This window comes from Seriola lalandi, unplaced genomic scaffold (assembly GCF_002814215.2).
Source record: "Seriola lalandi dorsalis isolate HSWRI2012SDOR001 ecotype SW California unplaced genomic scaffold, Sedor1 jcf7180002054438, whole genome shotgun sequence".
Lineage (NCBI taxonomy): Eukaryota > Metazoa > Chordata > Actinopteri > Carangiformes > Carangidae > Seriola > Seriola lalandi.
Window position 1 is genome coordinate 88,970 of NW_019524991.1, and position 20,697 is coordinate 109,666.

The following is a 20,697-nucleotide window of genomic DNA, read 5'->3' on the forward strand; positions in this document are numbered from 1 at the left end:
TTTCTTTGACAGCGACAAGCGAAATAATGGAAATAAAACAATAATATCATGTTGTGGTAAAAACAAACAAACAAACAAACAAAACAAAACAAAAAGAAGGATCTATATTGGTCAAAGACTTTGCAACATTTTTTTCCTTTGTTCCACAGTCATGAATTTAAATGTAAAGAAATTATATTCGATAACATGCATTCAGGACATCTCACATTTAAATCCCCTCCATGCTTGTGCTTGTATGTGTCCGTGAATCTCAATAAAGCTTTGGCGTTTTGAAGCATCATGGCGGCTTGCACGGTGCCTGTAGCTGTCAGATGCTCAATTAAGTTTTTATTCAAAGATACAGCGCTGACCTCAAAGAAGATTTGCCGTCTGACATTCAATTTCACGGGAAAAAGTAAGTGTCTTCCCGTCATGTTGTATTTAATGGTGGTTTGGCTGTGTGAGATTTAGGATGTTACAGCGTGTTTTAGGTAATACAGGTTTGCTAACTTTGACACCTGGCATCACCAGTAGCCCCTGGATTACACACTCTTTCCAATCACGGTTTGATTGTATTTAATGGAATCAGGATGTTAAAAAAAAAAGCGGATTAACACAGATGTCTTTTGAAATACTTCAAGGTTACACTAGTTGGAGGACATGCAGTTCATCTTCATCATCCTGCTCCTCTGAGTCTCCAGCAGCTGTTTCTACCTTTGCTGAAACTATTGGACACTATGATCACCTCGTTCAGTGTGGTTCCCTGAGGAAAGATGCTCAGCAGAGACATGTCCTACAGCAGCTGGCCCAGCTGCAACATACCCTGAAGAAGTACAGTAACAGCATCTACCTGAGCCCATCTCCTCCAAGACTAGACTCAAAAGATGTCAAGAGTCAACTTCAGAAAGATAAAGCCCCCGACATTACCACAGCTGAAAAGAAAGGTGGCGAATCGGCTGATAAGGTAACAGAGATATTGTACAGACTTGTGTCATAATACAATAATACTCATCAATACAATCCCCTGTTGTCATACTGAGAAATTACCTCCTACAAAATACAATATTGTTTAGATGTGTTTAAAATCTTATCTCTTAATTTAATCTTAGTTATAAAGAAACCGGTGCACGGTTCTTAACATAATTCAAATATGTATGGAATCAGTGTACTTATAATCATGATTTGGATTATCCCTTATTAATCAGTTTTTGTCATGTGAGTGGTGTCCAAAAAACTTAAAGATTGTTCATCAAGACCACACCACTGACCTAACGACTGCCTGATGTGTCACAGTGATTTTAGCCAAATGTCAGGGTGAGAGGATGTGAGGATGTGAGGACTGTCTGTCCAGTTCTCCCAGAGCATCAAGCCCTTCCTGTCTGCTTCTCTCTTTGACTTTAGCAATGGCTAACATAGGAGAGAGAAAATTATGTTATTTTTCCCATTCAATTTACAGGTAACAGCTGCTGGGATTTTTTTCCTTTATTGAAAAAATAGCAGCAACAATAATGTGTGTTTATGCCAATATTAAAATCAAATTAATAACATTCTTTGCTTTAACCAAATTATTAATTAGGAAAACCAAACGCTACATTTTCAAAAGAAAGGTAATATTCCAGGTCAGTATTTTGAGTAATACATGAGCCGAAACACAAATACCAGTCCTTTATAATCAAGGCCAGTGCTGTGGTCTCCAAACCCAAGGTCCGCCTACCAACTTTTTCCCAGAGCTTTCATTTGATCTCACAGAGTGTTCATCATCAGAGTGGGTCTGCTTTGTTGTCCTGGAGATGCGTTCTGACATACAACTGTCTGTAGCTGTTATGATGAAAACAAAAGTCCCATGGGTAAAATTATAACAGCTGTTGAACCCGTATGCAAGCATATTCATCTCACTGACAACGGAGCAAACTCCATCCACTGAAGAAGACCATGAGAATCTGTTGAAAGCTGAGAGACAACCTAGTAATTGGATATTTGGGGCGGTTTTAGTTTTGCTTCATCTGGATATTAAACTAAAACTTTTCTTTAAGTTGTAGGAATTTTTGAGGGCACTAAATCGTGACCTAAAAAGGGCATACATTAAAAAAAATAATCAAGCACTCAAATAAAATAGTGGAAATAAAAAATGGACGTGGTAGAAAACAGGGAGTGATTCTGGACACGGTTTCAGATTTACATGACAACATGGATATGTTTAAAGCCTTTGACAGTGTGGCATCTGGACTCTCATTCTGTTATAAAGCCCCATTGACGTCTAACATATGGGGGGACTTCACAGAGTCCACTGTACTGTACTCCAGTTGTATCACTGATGGTGGCCATGGGGCTCAGGTCAAAGGGAGGGTAGGGGTCTGGGAAGTGTATTGTGCATGTGAGTTTTGGAACGGCCTAATGTAGGGGTCTGTTGTTGTTTTTAGGTCAGGGGAGCTGACTGTCTAGTATTTGGTGGTGGGAGTGTTTTTTTTTTTTTTGTTGGTTGGCTGGCACAAACACATAGGGTTAGGCAGAGATTTTGGAAGGCAGCAGGGCAGACCTCCCGCTGGGCCTGTCCCGGCACCCCTCTCACTCTCTCACCATCCCCATGCAGTAATGAGGGGATCCCCATTGTCTGGGCCATTCTTGTCCTTTTTGCTTTTGATTTGGGACTCTGACAAATACTTTGGTGTTAGGCTATCAACACCGCCACCGCCATCCCCCCACCCCCACCCCCCGTCCCTTCTCTCCTTTTGCACCTTATTTCTTGCTCTGGCTCTCACACACATACACACTGACTGGAGTACTTATGCAATTATTCTGGTTTGAATCAGGTCATACCGCTGTCCTTTCGGTGTCTGTTCTCTCTGTGAAAGTGCCGCCATTGTCCTCACTAACTGACCAAGTCTGTGAGGAGAGTACACTTGACTTAATATTGACCCAATGTGGCGTGGTTTTGCGGATGGTCGGCTAACAATGGGCCATTGTTTAGTGGGAGCCGCACTCTTCAAGTCAGACGTGCATCATAGAGTCGTCCTGTACACGGTAGGCCTCCGGCGGGACAGGGCGGTTATACCAGTTAAAACTAACTCACAAAATCACTCTATTAACCTTCCTGGTTAGAGACATGGCGTCTTTGGCTGTAGATAGACATGTTCAAACACAGTTTTCCTGAAGTCACTTTAAAGCCAAAGTGCCCATGTCCTGCATGTGAACTTTCCACTCATGTGCCAGTATATATCCTCCATCAGGAGGTGAGACAAGGCCACAGAGCTCAGCTAGACAGAGCGGCTGAGGGACAGCCTTGTCCTTCTCCACTCTGCCGAAGCAGAATGGCTACCAGCCACCACTGACAATTACCCCACCATGCCAGAGGGCAGCTTGGGAAGTCAGGGAGAAGTCACATACTGTTATGCCAGAGCAGACAGGAAAGGCTTGTTGCTCTTCCAGTATTTCACTCCAGCTCAGGACAGGCGGTGGATGGAGGGAATGGGTGGCAGGGGCGGTGGAGGGGGTAGTGAGGAGGGGAGGAGTGGGGGAGAGAGGGAGCAGGGAGAGAGGATGGGTAACAAGTTTGTTTTTTCATTTAGTTTTCAATCGGCCATTGTCTGCATTTACCAGAGTCAAGTGCTCCTTGTGCGGTGGACACCAAGTGCAGTGGACACTGAGTACCGTCCCCATGAAATAGTTACCAAATTAAATTTTGAGAGGACAAACCTTTCTCTTTAGTGCCGAGTCGATTCCAAAGCTATTTGGCATCGCCCAGTTACAGACATGGACGATCATCAACCACAGTTATTAAACCAAATGTAAAACATCGGTAACTTGTCCTGCTCGATACAAATATGCCTCAAGTTATCATTACATGTCATAATTAAACTGACGACACATGGGTTCACATAGCTTGGGCCCTCTTTGGAGATATTTGGCTTTACTCAATATTCTCAGCTCGGTCACACAGAAGACGTTTTTTTTTTTTTTTTTTTTTGAAGCAGGGATCTTTTGATGATAGGAGGCAGGCAGCACAATGACTTCCAGCAGCACCTCAATGCAACAGTACCGTATCACAATTAGCAGCGCTAAACAGGCTGCACAGACAAGTCCACTCCATCTTGTATGGAGCCTCATCCAGTCCTCTCCGTTTTGTCTGACAAATCCCCCCATTGTTCCTCTGATGATGCTTTTCTTTCGTGGGAACCCTGGCTTGTCTTGTTGATTAGATCCCCTTTGTCTTCCTCCCCTGCAGTGGGCTAGTCTGGAGAATGTGAAACCTCACACTGTAGTGGTGGCTTAATGCCTCAGCATACTTTGTTTATTAAACGATGATTCAGTCTTATATGGTAATGAATATAACGCAGTTTATTTAGGTCACCAACTATAGTGTTTTGTGCTTTTAATGAGGAATTAATCTATGCATTAAAGTTGGATAACCTTAGTGATTTGTGGTTAACTGTTATGTATTATTGTTTCTGATGACAAGCAGCTGTTAAAAGATTTAATATAAAACAAGTACACAACAGTCTTTTCCTCATTTTTCCTCTTTTCCTGCTGAAGGAAGTACCTGCTCCACGACCACCCAAGGGCTTCTATATCTACGGAAATGTTGGTAAGATCACATATAGAAAATGTATTTTATCCATCAATATGGCTTTTTCTGTGGTGCTAAACCTGTTAAAAGATGTCCGAGATCAGGATATAAGATGGAAACATGTCTTTCTTTTTTTTTTTTTTTTTTTTTTTTTTTTTTTTTTCTCATCGTCTCTCCCTTTCAGGCACAGGGAAGACCATGCTTATGGATTTGTTTTACTCCCGTGTGGAAAACACCCATAAAAAAAGAGTTCACTTCAATGGCTTCATGTTGGACATCCACAGAAGTTAGTATTTTCCTCCCACTCCACTTCACTAACTATTGAAGGCTGGCTATTGTGACTTCAGGGAAGTTTTCTGACTCCTCACACACTAGAGATCCTATATTTATCTCTCTGTTTGTCCTGAAGCCCTCTTGCTAATTGTCTACCATTATGCATACAGGTGAAATTACTGCTTTATTCAGTATTGTCAGTGGGTTTGGGGTTGCCGATGCAGGTGTGCTTTAAGACGTGCCTGACGTTTGTGTGCTGCTTAAAGGGATCCATCGGAGGAAACAAAGCCTGCCAAAACGAAGTCTAGGGAATATGTTCACCTATGACCCCATATCACCGGTTGCCATGGAGATCAGCAATGAAACCTGCCTCTTGTGTTTTGATGAGTTTCAGGTGAGCGAGTGTGCTACAGGCACTGTTTGTGTGTATGTTTGTCAGTTCTTAAAGTCTGCTTGAACATTACAAGACAATACAAATTCTGAGTTATGTGTTCTTTATATCAACTGCATATGTTTTCTTGACACAGTGGTCCTCTGAAACTAGTGCTAAATAATAAGTTACAAGAGTAAATATATTGATAGTACAATTCCAGATAACAAGGGTATCCTGATGTTTAGGTATTTCATTGCAAAGAAACATCTGTTAGGTGGGAGAATTAGATAAATACCAATACAAACTTTAAAATGCACTAAAGATTTAATGGAAATAAGACTTTGGGGGGCATAATGGATACAATATAAATAATTGTGCCTATTTTTGAAGGGATTTTAAAGTTTAAACAAGTTAGCATATAGAAAAAAATTCTCTCAAATGACCATGCTTAAAATGTCAGCATGTTGCACCATGCTCATGATATCTTTCAGTATGTGCTAACTCAGTAAGTTCAAAATTATTCTACAGTAGATTTGTATAAAAATGCTGGTATTTACATGCATACAGTATTGATACAGCTGTTATAGCAAGGCGAGAAATATACCATACTGCATATTAGGATCCAACACAAACGAAGGCCCATTGTTAGAAAAAAGCTCCTGGACATGAGACTTTGGCACACATTTACACACAAACTCACACAACAGTGATGAGGAAGGAAACAAAGGGTTAATTCGATAGTAGTAACTTTATTTTGTGTCCCTTCTTTGTTAATAAGGCCAAAGATCATTTTTGAAAAGTTGCACTCTGAGTGCAGTATTTTGTGCTTAAACTTCATTCCTTATTAGCGTTCAGTACCAGCCGGCGTCTTCCCTGTCTGGACAACTGGATGCTTCTGATCATGATGTCCCCACAAAAACAGGACTGGGGACACCTAGTGGCCTTTTTGAACATAGTACAATTGTACAATGACTTCCTCGACATTCTCTTTCTGCAGTAGTATGTAGTAAAGAGGTAATTTACTGGCACAGAAGAAGTAGAATTGTGTAATCTCACATGTATCAAGGTGTAACATTTTCACTGTGAATACCTTAAACCTGCAGCCGTCAGTTGAATCTATGATCTCCTGTTGCTTGTTCATACACTCACATGGTTGGTTGTCTCCCAAACATTTACAACCAAGTCATTTCTAGTTCTTGTCCACTCGATATACACAACTAAAAGGCACCGTCTGCCATTAGTGCTGCAGACTTCTCATTATTTTAACATTTGGTGTCAGAAGAGAGAGCCACTACTGAATCTCTCTCTATTCTCTTTAAGGTAATCATTCATTCACTGGCACAGAGACAGACATGTGCTCCTGTCTTTATCATTAGCAGCCAAACACATCTATTAGCAGCACAATGTTGTTCCTCTTACTGATATCATTACAGTTAATGCCGGCAGGTCAAAGGTCACAGAAGGTGCGGTTGCTCTCTCTAATCACTCTCTGTGCATCTGCGAGGATCAAGAGCCGCTCCTTTCATCCACCCGTCTTTCACATTTTAAACTGCGGCGCTGTTTGTGCATTCTCATTGATTTGTTTTGTTTGCTGTCGCCAGCTTTGCTGTTTTCGCTTGTCGACTGTTGCTACCGGTGAATGGAGGGGAAACAAGCAGACATGTGCGCGTTGTTTGTGATGCATAAACAAGAGGTTGCAAGGTTGGGAGAGTTGGGGGTGGATGGTTGGGTTGGTGGTGGGGTGCGGTCTATACCAATCAGCATCCTCCTCCACTCAGCCATGCAAATGAGGCTCTGGGTATCAGTCGCACTCTTCTGCTTCCTTAAGTGAGTGGAGCTAGAAAGCGACTGGCGGCGGTGGGTCAGATGGATCTTATCCTCTTAAATGCTAATGACATTTCTCCATTCTCTTCATTAGCGCCGTGCCATTATCAGTAATTTGTAGCCCCCCTCCCTCCTTTTCCGGCCCCCACCCGGCTCCCCTAATGAATACTCGCCATTGAGAGGTCCGAGATGGAAAGATGGGAAGAGAGCGAGAAAGGAGGAGGAAGAGTGAGAAGAAAGCGCTTGAGCATCATTGTCTCAGGGCCTCAGTCACTGTGCAGCCTCTGTGAAATTGCTCATAGGTTGTGTACATAAAGAGGTGTAACATCAAAAGAGGTTTAATTTGGCACCCGTGTGCCTTGCTGTAAACTGACAGCCGCTTGAGTAATTGGATGCTCATTTAAATATCAGCATTGGCTGACGGAGATTGCACCATTATTTTTGTGTTCCACAAGTGCTACATCGGTCCCCTCCACCTTTCTCATTCTGTGGGTACCCATTCTCTTTCCCTCTCCCCCTACTCATTCAGCAATCAATATTGCCCCTCATACTATGCCCATGTTGAGGGCACATGAATAAACAAATCCAGGTTGTATAAAAGGTCATTTTTAAATGATTCTTTTGAAATGAAAATAAAATCCTGCGGTTGGAGGAAATAGGGGCCCCTTCAGAAAGACACAGAGCCTTGGCTTTCTGTTGATTCTCATTACGTGCACACGCACACAATCTCTTACACAACCACAAGTACACACACACTAATTTGATGCCCTTAGCCACCTCTCCTTAGTGAAATCAAGGCTTTAACACAAATGTTAATCAAGTATTGGCAAGGGCAGTGGGGCTAATATGCAAAAGCAGAAGACTCTCCACACTATGAAAGGAGGCATATGCTGTGGGTATGGCTATCAGAAGTGCCTGTTATATGCAGAAAAGTAGGTAAGAGGGAGTAAGAGGAGAGGGCGGGACAGAGACATGACTAAAAAATTGTCCTTTTTATTCAACACATCCTAATTCTTAAAGGGTTTCATACTGTCATTTCTCTAAATGGTAGAAAAGCAACTAGTTTTCTTTCTCTCAGTTTACCTAAAATGTCAGTAGTTTAATCTTCAGCAGTGTTACTGGGACGTAATGTTTCCTCACCACATTAGGCACTATCTTTACAGCTGTAATTTTGCAAAGGAAGGTCATTTGTTTTTAGTTGATTTGTTTGTCATATTGGAAGAACTGTTAATGTGTTGAATATAAAGGAGAATTAGCATGAAGCTGATGACTTTGAGCATGGAGAAACTTGAAGTGAATTCATTTTTCTTTTACAGTTGGCCCGTTGCATATCAGTCAGCCGTCGTGCCTAATCAGCCGTGTTATATACATGCTTCTTTGACAAGTGTGAGTCACATGGTAACATGATTTCTCCCTTCATGGATGCTCAAAAGAACAACAGAGGTGAAAGAGAGAGAGATGAGAGAATAAGAACAAAAGTGAGAGCACTGGATTACTAATAGAAAGGTCAGAGCTCTTCATGTAACAGCCGGCGACTCATAAACGTCCTTGCTTCAGTGCTGTCATTGACCGTTGTTTATTGCGGACTTGTGGAAATGATGTAGATGAAAAACGCAGTTGAATTGGATTAATGTATTATAACCTGGTGAAGCCTTGTGTCTACAACACACACACACACACAAACCTTTTTATATGCCTTTTTATATGGCCATCTCAGATAGAAGCTTTGTCTGCCATCATAACCCGAGACTGGATTCACATTTCTCCGTTTTCATTATTCTTTTCTTCTTCTTGTTTCCTCGCTTGCGTTCAGGTCATTCTCACGTCTGCTCAGTTGATTAGCTTGGGTCCGCTGCTTTGCCTCAGCTACTTGTACTCCGCAGAAAGCCGCTTCGTGACCATTTGCAGTCAGTTCAAGTGGTTTAGGTGTGTGTGTGTGTGTGTGTGTGTGTATGTGCGAGTGGATGTGTGCAAGAGTTGAATGGCCATGACCAGACACAAAGGATTGAATGAGCACACCTGAATGACACTAATCAACATGGAGTGTTAATAGCATGGTTTGACCTCAGACACACACACACACACACACACACACACACGGGCATGTGGTGTGGCAAGAAAAGGTAAATTATACAGTACATGAATGTGCCTCCTCTTCTTCTCTGGTTCCCTTCTGTCAGGTGACGGACATCGCTGATGCCATGATCCTGAAGCAGCTCTTCGAGACGCTGTTCAAGACCGGAGTGGTGGTGGTGGCCACTTCCAACAGACCCCCTGATGGTACGACGACCAGTGTCTGAGAACAACAGTATTGTACTTTTTATTTGCTTTCAGCCATTGTTTATCATCTCTATTCTTGTTACTAATCACACAGCTCAGTAAATTTTCTGCTCTTTTTGCAAGTCCATGTATACAAAGAGTCTAATGTGAAATACATCTTCAGAAATCATTTAAAGGTTTACTAATGTAAATGAAGTTACAGACCAATCCTGTAGTCTCTGATTCATAAATAATTAGCAGTAAAAGTAAAGGACCATCTCAGAAACACGTTAACTACTACAACATTAATAGTAGCAACAACATATAGAGTATTGGATAATACTTACTCTTACTGCTACTACTGGGGTAGTTTTGAACCATTGTCCCCAAAAGTGAAAATACATTACTTCCAAAAACTGTTACGTTAAACTGTTACTCGGATAATGCTTATTGCACTGAATAATCACAGGTAGCATCATAAGTGACCCTCTCTTGCAGAAAAGGAACACACATCCTAAAACGACCATTAGTAAATGGAGAGAGTAAGAGAAAGAACCTTTTTATAAGAAAAGGAATGACGGGCATCAGAGCCGCAAGATTTACTTAGCCTGCTCTGAGTTACGGCCTACCCACATTAGAAATAAATGATAAATGGACTGCATTTATATAGCGATTTTTCCAGTCTTATCAACGCAATCAAGTGCCTTGCACAAGAGTACTCTGCTACTTCATTTTCTTCAGCCAGATTTTTTGTGCCAGATTGAGAGGTTGAGCCGACGGCGTTTTTATACTAGCAAGTTTTTTGAGATGCTGCACTGACTCAGAAATGATAGGCTTGTTGAAAGTAGAAAATCCTTTTAACTGCCAACTTTTTAACTACTAACTTCATCAAAATTACAGGATGCACTTTGCTTAACGCCTCTCCAGCACACCATGCTGTTTTCCCCAAATGTCTTCGGCCATCTTGCCTTAGTCATGAGGTCGTTTCCAGTTTCTTGATTTACAGTCCATCAGTTAATCATTTGACTTAATTAAATCACAGTACTTTTGGAGACACTTGGGGAATAAAGCATGGTATGTTGGAAAGGAGTTTTTGCAACAGTCTGCACCTCGGTTTCAGGGTAACTGCTAACTTGTTAGCTTTTACGACTTATTGCAAGCATGCAAGAGTGCAAGGAATTCTGGGTTTATAAAAAGCTCAGCTCAGAGGGACTGACAGAGCAAAAGCCTTAACAGTAAACTACTGTCAAACAATGCCTTAACCCTGCAGGTCTACCTAACTATCCAGCAAACAGTCCATACTCTGCCTGCAGCTGAAAGTAATACTCCCTGAACTGCTTCTCCTCCACCTGCGCCAAAGTAACATCAACACATTTGACAGTTACTTTACATACATCTGCATCACTGACAAATACTTTTATCCAGAAGTGCTTGGCTCCAGCAAGAATCATTTGAGCTCTACAAGACCATACCAACTACTTCCCATTTTTCAGCAATTAACCAGAAGAAAGAGGCAAGGAACATTTGATACAGCTCCCACCTTTTTAGAGACATGACACAACCTTTAAACAGGCTTTGATGTTGCATTTACTGCCAGGTGAGTAAGGCTGGAGAAAGAATGAGCAAGACGGTGATCAAGGTGGAGATAAATGCATGATGCGCCATCTGATGTCGTTTTTTTTTATTTTTGGCGAGGAAGATTTTGATGTGTCAAAACCTTGAGTGGGTACGAAGTGGATGGCAGCAAGGTGGCTCTCGTAGACAAAGACACGCGTCTCTGATATTTACTAGCTATTAAGAACAAAGCACCAAACCATGCAAACTTGATAGAGAGCCTACTTGGTATTAATTACATGGTTAATGGAACACTGAAAGCCATAAGAGACAACTGGACATGAAAGGCATACATTTTCCATCTTTAATTGATGTGGAGATGCTGGTATCAAAAAACCCCTTTGCTAGAACAGCTAAAGTAGTGTTTTATTGTTTTTATATACTGATAGAATTTAATGAGGAGGGTTAGTGTGAGGGAAACATGGTGTGTTTTTGGAGTGGAACACTTTCAGTACACTGGATCTCACATGCACTTTATATTAATGGACTGAGCCTATTTTGATTACCTGAAATGAATAATAATTTTCACTGACAGCGTCATTGGTTGCGTCACTATGTAGTAATTAAATGCACAGTGTCATGGGAAATAATCATAAAAATGAACCTCTTGCTGGCTCCATGTACGATTCAGCTCACTTTTCAACCTTTTGCCTGTCGTAAAGGAGCCATTTGCAAGTTTTCACTATGTTTCCAGTCTTAATGCTATGCTAAGCTAAGCTAACCAGCTGCAAGTTGTAGCTTCATATTTACTGTACAGACACAACAGTTGAATTGATCTTCTCATCTCATTCTCATCTCTCAGCAGGGAAGCAAATGCATCCAGTATCCAAAAATGTTTGGACTCTTTCTTTAATACTCATGTCTCCCACACAGTTCATTACAATGTAGGAGTTATCAAGCGAGTGTTATTTGTATGTCAGGTCCTACTGTAGTAAGTATAAGCCCAAACATCAACAACAACCACCGACCACTTGTTTGCAAGCTGGAGAGAGCTTAAACATCAGTGTGTGTGTGTGTGTGTGTGTGTGTGTGTGTGTGTGTGTGTGTGTGTGTGTGTGTGTGTGTGTGTGTGTGTGTGTGTGTGTGTGTCTTTGTCTGTTTTTGTGTGTGAATCCGTATCTGTTTTATCTGTCTATCAGGGATGCTACTTCAGATGTAATTTGTTCCAGCCGAGCTAATTGAAACCTCTATTCAGCGAGCTGCTGTGGACATTGTCCACGCTGAAAAGGCGACAGTCCTTTCTCTCGCCACCATTGTTTGGGAATGTAATGAATTTTATGTTGCTGCCGCTGCCGGTAGAGAAATCCATTTTTCTCCCCTGGTCCCAGTCCTTTTGTCGTACCTCCCCACCCATCCTTCAGTTCATCAATAGCCACTTTATCTGCCAATCTGTGGCGAGGGAATGACATTATTAGGAGGCTAAACAGCAGCTCTAATACAGGCCCTCCCCTCCTCTTTCAGATCTGTACAAAAACGGACTTCAGAGGGACACCTTCCTACCTTTCATCGACGTGCTGAAGGTAGAGTCATCCCTCTCTCTTGTCTTGTTAATTTATTCATTTGTTTATCACACACACATACACGCACACACTTGCACGTGCGCCTCTGTCCCTCTGTGTCTGTCTTTTTGCAAGTTGCTCTTTAGTGGTTTGATGTTTTCTGCTTCCTGGATGCCTCGCAAAGTGTCACAAAGCTGTCTTTGATCATACCAGGGCACGCTGAAAGACCCACAGAGAGCGAGAGAGAGAGAGAGTGAGAGGAAGGTAGGGAGATATGGAAAGAGCGTGAGTGAGCACAGGTAATGTGAATGGGAGGTGGGCGGACGGGCTGAGTGACTGACCCAGACTGCTTGCATTTCAAAAGTAAAGGGGGTGAGTGTGGGGAGGGAGAGAGGAGCGCTGCAGCAGTTAGCATTTCCAGCAAAAAATCTACTTTGCAATTTAAGCAGGTAGAACCATTATCCTCCCTGCATCTCAGATGATCATTGATGTGTTTGGAGTGATCATGATCATAAATAATTGCATAATAATTTGTTGTCATGCATTTTGCAACAGATGATGGTAGCATTCTTGCACCTTTTATTGGTATTTAGTCTAAATAGTACTGACGAGCAGTATCCCACTGCAGCATATTATGCCATAAATGCAAAACTGATTCCTTTTCACCATTCATGAGAGAGAAAAAACTGATTTACAGTAATGGGAAACAACAAGTAAAAGAAACAAATTACATTATAACCATAGTGCCACTCATCATGCCCACTCCTCAAATACTAGTCACATGCATTTATGATCTGGTGGATGTGAAGAAGAGTAAGCTTCAGGTAAAGTACTCCACTATAAACCGTGCAACTTCTCACCTTCATATAATCAAAATGATTGAGTGATTGTCAACATTTTCTAACCTACTGATATTAGAGAAGTTGCCTTATTGACCTTGGTTGACCATGCTTACCTTAATAGTGATTTCCTGCACACAGATGTGTAAAAAAAAAAAGAAGGTCTGGCTGAGTCACACTCTCAACCAGTATAAAGTAGCAGATAAATGCTCTCCACCAAATCACCATTCATGGTGCTACTTGAATTTTATGGCTTAGTGGAAGAAAACAGTTTTTATATTATCATTTATTATAGATTCAAATTTAAATATGTCTGTCTTACTTTTATTAAACACCTGTATTAACACCAAGTTAGCACAATGTTTTGAGACTCAACCATATATTTAGATTTTGATATACTGGTTTAGAAGCACTCAGTGTCATTATAGCGTCATTATAACACAGATTGTCCAACGGACTCAGTAGTTTACAATAATCTGCACATAAATTCTGTTAACATAGCATCACATCTGAGCCCATTTTGGTACATGTGTTAAGAGTAATATTTTTCTCATTACACTTTTGTAAACCAGATTTAAAACTATACTATACTGTTGTGGTGTTTTCCTTTTCGCCCCCCTACACATCATAACTAGCCTGATTGGCCTCAGAACTCCACGATTGGTCAGGCTTTAGATATGTTGGTGCAAGATTATTATGATCCCATTACATGTACCTGTTGTCTGTTACATCACAAACCTCATTGTGATTACTGTTAAGTATGACATGAGAAAAAAAAAAAAAATCCAGGAAATTCCAGCTCGAGTGCTTGAACAGGAGCAATATGGTTGATCTGCAGGGCCCAGGCCACAGACAGTTTCAGGGTCACCAGAGCTACACACACACACACACACACACACACACACACACACACACACACACACAGAGGCAAGGACACAAATGTAAACGCTCCAGGCCTTGGGCCTGTGTATATTCTCATTTGTCCAGGTCATAGTATCCTAAAGGAGTTTTATAAATCGAAAACAACTGGACTAGCTTATTTGTCTGTGAAGACGTTTCACCTCTCATCCAAGAGGCTTCATCAGTTCGTGTACGCATCTGACCAGGCTAGGACTCTTTTTTCAGGACCAGTCCTAGCCTGGTCAGATGCGTACACGAACTGATGAAGCCTCTTGGATGAGAGGTGAAACGTCTTCACAGACAAATAACCTAGTCCAGTTGTTTTCGATTTATAAAACTCCTTTAGGCTCCAGGCCTTGGAGTCACCCTGCTCCCCACCTACTCTCCCAGCAGCACCCTTGCCCTCTCTAATCCACCCTCATCAAGGTCCTGAATGCCTGTTGTCCCTCTCTGCCCTGCACTACCTCCTCTCTTTCAGGGTCCCATGTTCCCCTTTGTGAGGCCATCTGGTTTTGGGGGTCGGGTTTTTTTTTTTTTTTTTTTGGGGGGGGGGTGCAATGGCTTCTCTATAGCAGCCTGTTCTGTAAAGTTAAAGCGTGTTTTAGCGGGGTCACGCTGTTAACTAGCTGACCCTTAATAGATTGAATTAATGCTTGCAGGGACCAGCGATGCGGGTCCTTCTTCCCGACGCAGCTCACACTCTTGTATGTGCGCGGCCTGAGTGTGTTTCTATAGCGAATGAATGAGGGTGTTAGAAAGTAAAAATAGCCTCTGACCTCTCCTCCCTATCACCTGAGCCAGAGTGGTAGAGGTTAATCCACCGCCTCCGTCCGCCTGGGTTGAGGTCTTTATTTAACTGTTGACTTCTGATTAGTTGGGACCCCTTTTTCCACAGCGCCCCAAATAATCCAGTTTCCTAATCTTAAAAATAAGGAATGAGATCAAGCACACATTTTTAAGTAGAAGTACTTGTCAGGCATGGAAATCATACAACTTCACTGAATCTTAAAGTCCCTGACTGCTTTCATTCACTCAGTCATTTGTAATTTCTTGTTCTTTTTAGCGTCTCTGTGGACTCCATCTGTGGATCTATTCAGTTGTTTAGGCCTCTTTTTAGTTGTAGCCATAGCAAAGCTCAGCATTCTGTAAAATACAAGGTTTAAAGGCTTTTTTTTAATGGACACTGCCAGTATTGTAACTAAGACACTCTTCCTCTCTCACAAACTGTCCTCCCTCTCCACTTCACTTTTCATCGGCCATCCTCTCTCTGCACCTCTACCCCGCTCTTTATTCTATCACTATCCTGTTCTGCTCACTGGCTTTACTCACCCAAGGTCAGGTCTCTGCATTGTAGTAGCAGAATACTGACTTTATTTTCCCTCCGCCTGTTCGATTGCAGTTGCGCACAGTGCTGCGGGGGGGGGGGGGGACACAACAACAACCCTGAAGCAACTGAGTATCTCTGGGTTTCCTGCTGTTTTTAACCCATCTTTTAATATGCTCTTTTTTGTGTGTGTGTGTGTCACCATTAATAATTACAGTTTGTGGTGCAGTTGGTGATTACAGAAAAAGGAAAATATAAATAAAAAACAGAATGATGGAGAATGGAAAAATTGTGCAACGAGAGGGACGTGGTCCTCCAGTGGAGACCTTGGTGAGAAGGACTGCCTGTGAAGAGCTGGCTGCCTGCCAGTTCAAATCAAGCGGATGCTGATATTTGATGACTGTCATTGTCTTCCAGAGCATTCAATGGCAGGGCAGTGCCACTCACCGCGTACCTCACTTCTTTCATATCTGTCTCTTGCCTCTAAAAAAAAAAAAAAAAAAGATTGATAAAGGACAAATCAATTTTTCTCCTTTTCAACATGAGGAACTCGTTCTCTATATATTGTCTAATTTTTGATTGATCCAGTTACCTTGATTTTTTTATTTCCTGCTTCCTAACTGATTTTTTTTTTCCTGTTTTTCTGCGAGATGTGTGCAGGCTAATCAAGCTTGCATGCGCACGCACAGGTACATTATACTGTACTGTATGTATTCCTTTGTAAATCTGAAGGTGGAGGTGGGTTACTAACAGGTTTTATACCTCAGTAATGTAGGTTAATTGTTGATCACATTAGGCAAGGCAACCAAAACAAAATGGCAGACTAAAACAAGAACAAAAAAAATGTTAAGAAAGCAAGAGTTTAGTCAACTGGTTTCGGTCTCATAAGTAAGACGGGGTGTTGTTCTCAGCTGTGTGGCATCGGTTTCGTGTCCCTGTGTTGCCACCACCAGCATGTGGAGCCTCTGTTGGCCAGGTGCAGGAAGCACAGCCTGCGCCCCGTTTTGGCGCGGCTCGGGGGTTTTGGGCCTCCACAGAGCTCGAGAGGGGTTGAGGGTGGGGGGTCCAGTGGGGTCCTGGATCACGAAAGGTGGGGCCTCCAACTCAAAAGATGTTTCCCCAAGAGGAGCAGCCGAGGTAGGGGGAGGTTGTGAGAACGACCCCGTAGAACAAACCATCGCTGGCCCAAGGCGGTCACACTTTAAGGGAATAGATCATTAGGTGTAATTAGGGTGTTCACATTGTCACGAACCCCCCCACCCCCCACCCCACGACTGCCCAAGAATGAATAAAATCACCACATACACCCCCCCCCCACTCACTCACACACACACACACACACACACACACTCACACACACAGCAGCTCCCCAGTTAGTGAAAACACTTTGATGTCAGAAGAGTCGTCCAGAACTTGCCAGCATAAAGGCAGTGTTTTAAGCTTTCTCTCTTTTCTACCCCGTCTCTCTCTCGACCCCTCTATCCCTCCCTCCCTCTTTTCTTCAGTCCTTCCACACAAGGCTGTAAGACACACATGGTTGAATGAACGACAACCTCTCCCCTCCTCCCCTTCTCCCTCTCTCTCTCCCCGTCTCTCCCCCCTTCGTCTCTTTTTCAGCCTTCCCACCCCGCATTTCTTTGAGGCCTGGTCAATTCTCCAGGCCAAACAAAAAAAGCATCAAATGTTTTCTGCTGCCGGGTAATGAGGGAGTGGACCTCATCAGGGCCCAATAGTCAGCTATCCTTGGCTTTTGTTGCAGCTCAATGGCACCGCGCTCTTTGAAAAACTCAAAAGCAACTTTTTGAGGAGTAAAGGATAGAGAAAGATATGTCGTAGAGGGAGTGGGCGCAGAGGGGAGTAGATGCAGCAACCAAAAAAAAAAAAAAAAAGCCACTCTGTTTTTATGCTAAACGGCTGTCCAGAGAGAGCAGTGGACAGCTCGGACAATGACATGATTGGAGCTACATGTGTTTGGATGACTTTCTTCTATAGAGACTCTGATTCTCATGTCTGTCATCTCTCTGTCTTGTCAGTCAGCTACAATTAGGGACTGCTTTTCACACCACTGGGACAAATAGCAGATATTAAGCCCTGATTTGTGATAATACTAAACTTCTGGCTACAACCAACAATTTATTTTTCAATTTGAAATGTCTGTTTTTTGGGTTTTTTTTTTTTTTTTTTTTTTTTTTTAAATATCATATAATGTATAAAATATATTGAAAAAATCCATCACAACCTTCTGGAGTCTGAGGTAATTTTCTCAAATCAATTAATTTCTTTGAACAACAAAACCTAAAGATATTCAGCTTACAATGAAATAAAAAGAGAAATCCTCACTGAAATGTAAATTCACCCGTTTTCCAATGGCTCAGAAACCATTTTGGCGTTTAATAGGTGACACTCGACTCTTGAATTTGTTGTAGATTATTTATTTATTTATTTTTTTTTTTTAAATATTCTTCATTGATCCTCTAAATGTTTCAACAATAAATACGTCTATAGTGACAGAAGCTTCAGACTACGTCACAAAGTTAAATTGATACTGTGAGACTGAGAGCATTTAGAGAGTTAGAAAACTTCTTACGGCTACAAAACTTCAAACACAAAGTGAAGTGAAGTGAACACAATATGGTGGAAGCACAGAGATGCTGCCACATGAGGAAGAAATCCAAATTGAATGTTTGAGCATCTAAATATTAATAGAAACACCTTGCGCAGTCATTTCATAGTGACTTTTAGTAAAATCACAGTATTCCAGTATTAATCAGCAGTGAAACCCCAAAGTTTACACATCTGTCTCAGGTTGACCTTATCAGTGACCTGCAACTAATAATTATTTTGAATATTTATTAATCTGCCAATTATATTCTTGATTAATCGATCATTTATTTAGTATAAAATGTCATAAAATACTAAAAAATCAAGGTTGTCAAAATCAACATTCAAAAGACCAATATTATGTCATAAAAATCCCTTGTTTGGTCCCACCAACAGTCCAAAACCCAAAGATATTCAGTTCACTGTCCAATAAGACGAAGAGAAGCAACAAGTCCTCGCAACTGAGACGCTAAAGCAAGAGCATGTTTAGTGCTGCTGCTTGAAAAATGATTTTACCAATGAATCCATCATCAGTACAAGTGTCGATTACTTTTCTGTCCAGCGACTAATCCCTTCAGCTCTGTACTCCATGAAGAGTAGTTTTGTTCATTAAGCATACAGTATGTAGGTAAGTGTGTGTTGTGTCCAGCGCTTTACAAAGTAACACAGAGAAGTATAAGTGACTGTGCCACCAGACTAGAGCTGCAACCGATGATCATCTTCATTATGAATAATCTCTTCCGTAATTTTCCTGATTAATGGAATAGATTTCATATTCTTTAAAATGTCGCAGAATCATGAAGAATGCCCCCCCAACAGACCAGAACTCAAAGATGTTCACTTTACAATGATATAGAAAAGATATGTTAAGCGATTAATCAGTAAATGAAAAGATTCAACTTTTAATCAGTCAACTAATCAGTTGATTGGCTAATCTTTTCAGCACTAGAATCAGGCGAAAGCGGTGAAGCCAGTAGATATTTAAGTTCCGCTAACATACATCAGAGTCCTTTTTAAACAGAATAAGCTAAACGGACGGTGACGGGGAGGTAAGACTTGATGCTGCAAAGTAGACTGACTATTGGAGTCTGAGACAGGAGCGTGGTGGCGGCGGGGCGGGGGAGGATGGGCAGGAGGGGGAGGAGGGGGGACAAGACCACAATGTGTGGGCGGATGAAATCTTGGAGGAGTGAGAACTTGACAATCCCCTCAAGATGGATAATCAAGTAATGACCTGCAAGGCCCCAGCCTCATCTGATTATAAATAACCAATGGAATCATCATCACTGATTGTGTTTCCATTCCTCCTTCTTTTCCCCTCTCTTATTTGTACCTCGCTCCTCCGTCAAGAAACGCATCAGCAGTCTTCACCGTCGGTAGAGACACTTCACAAAGGGAGGGAGTAGAAGATGGCAGGAGAAAAGACAAACTGAGATTCTAATGATGTGGCGGCGATAGTGACAAGTTTTTTTTTTTTTTTTTTTTCTTTTTGGAGGGACTATTTACCCGTTGGTGGGGTCACAGTAGGTTGATGAAATGACACCTCCCTTTTGTGCGTGGGGGAGGGCGAGTTTGTCAGGTTGTTATTAAGCCTGATTCAGCCAATTGGCTCAGAGTGGGAACCCCGTTTGTGTGAGCGGACACAGAGATAAAAAGTTGACAGCAGAGAAGAATAGAGTATTTCCGTCCCCTTGCTTTGTGATGATTACTAATTATCCTGCAGCCTAAGAGGGCCAGTGGCAGAAAATTCACTGATTTCATAATTTACTGGAGCTGTCGTTGAATACTCAGTCAGCCAGGCGATGGCTTGGATGGGATGATATGCAATTCCTTTCTTTTCTTTGATAGAATGGTGGAGATGATTATAGTTTGTGCTGTACTCCCTGACATGAATCCTGTTGACGTTTTACACTATCTGGAAAAGTTTGAACTTTGAATAGCTACAGGAACAATAGATCAGCTCAATAAACCATGAGGAAGTGACACAAAATCCCAGAGCCTGTCAGAGAAGACTGAGACGGCGACTGCCCTCTGTGGTTGCTCTTTGTCCATTTTATTATGTATACTGAGAGGAAGCGGGGAGACGAAGTTCTTACCGTCCGTATTTCACGACAGATGAGCAGCAGACTAAGTCACAAAGTCAAACACAATTTTAAAATGTTGGCACGTACCAGAGCATATCATAGAGCAAATCACAAATAATATATCATACATAAAAATTCAAGTATTCACACGCAGTTTCACATGGATTCAGTCATGAATGGAGCAACAATGTAAACATCAAAGGTGACATCTAATCGGATACTATCTTCACAATTGTTCCATTGGTATCTATTTGTGTTTCATATTTGTTCGCTTTCTGTGTGCCACTACCAACGCTGCTCAGATTTGGCTAAAGAAAATACTGAAATACAAGAATCCAATGAAAACTGCCCCCTATTTAAAAAAAAAAAAAAAAATCGATATAATGTCGGCTCAGCATTCACTAACGCTAACAATTCAACAGTTCAGAATCCAAAGATATTCAGTTTGCTCTCACATAAGACAATGAGCTGTATTGTCATTGCACACAGTAAATATCAGTTCAGGAAATGTAGTTTGGCATCTAACCAGTGCAACAGAAGCTATATATATATATATATATATAT

The 20,697-nt window shown here is 41.6% G+C and overlaps 1 protein-coding gene across 1 annotated transcript in view; it reads left to right on the top strand.

The window, feature by feature from the left end:
- Positions 1-264: 264 nt before the first annotated feature.
- The window catches only part of afg1lb (AFG1 like ATPase b), a 26,799-nt gene continuing 6,366 nt past the window's right edge, over positions 265-20,697 (top strand). The window contains exons 1-7 of the mRNA XM_087175263.1: positions 265-394; positions 621-943; positions 4,510-4,561; positions 4,728-4,829; positions 5,083-5,210; positions 9,194-9,293; positions 12,348-12,406. Coding sequence (XP_087031389.1) covers positions 280-394; positions 621-943; positions 4,510-4,561; positions 4,728-4,829; positions 5,083-5,210; positions 9,194-9,293; positions 12,348-12,406 — 879 coding nt within the window. The 5' untranslated portion in view covers positions 265-279. The remainder of the gene's footprint in view (positions 395-620; positions 944-4,509; positions 4,562-4,727; positions 4,830-5,082; positions 5,211-9,193; positions 9,294-12,347; positions 12,407-20,697) is intronic.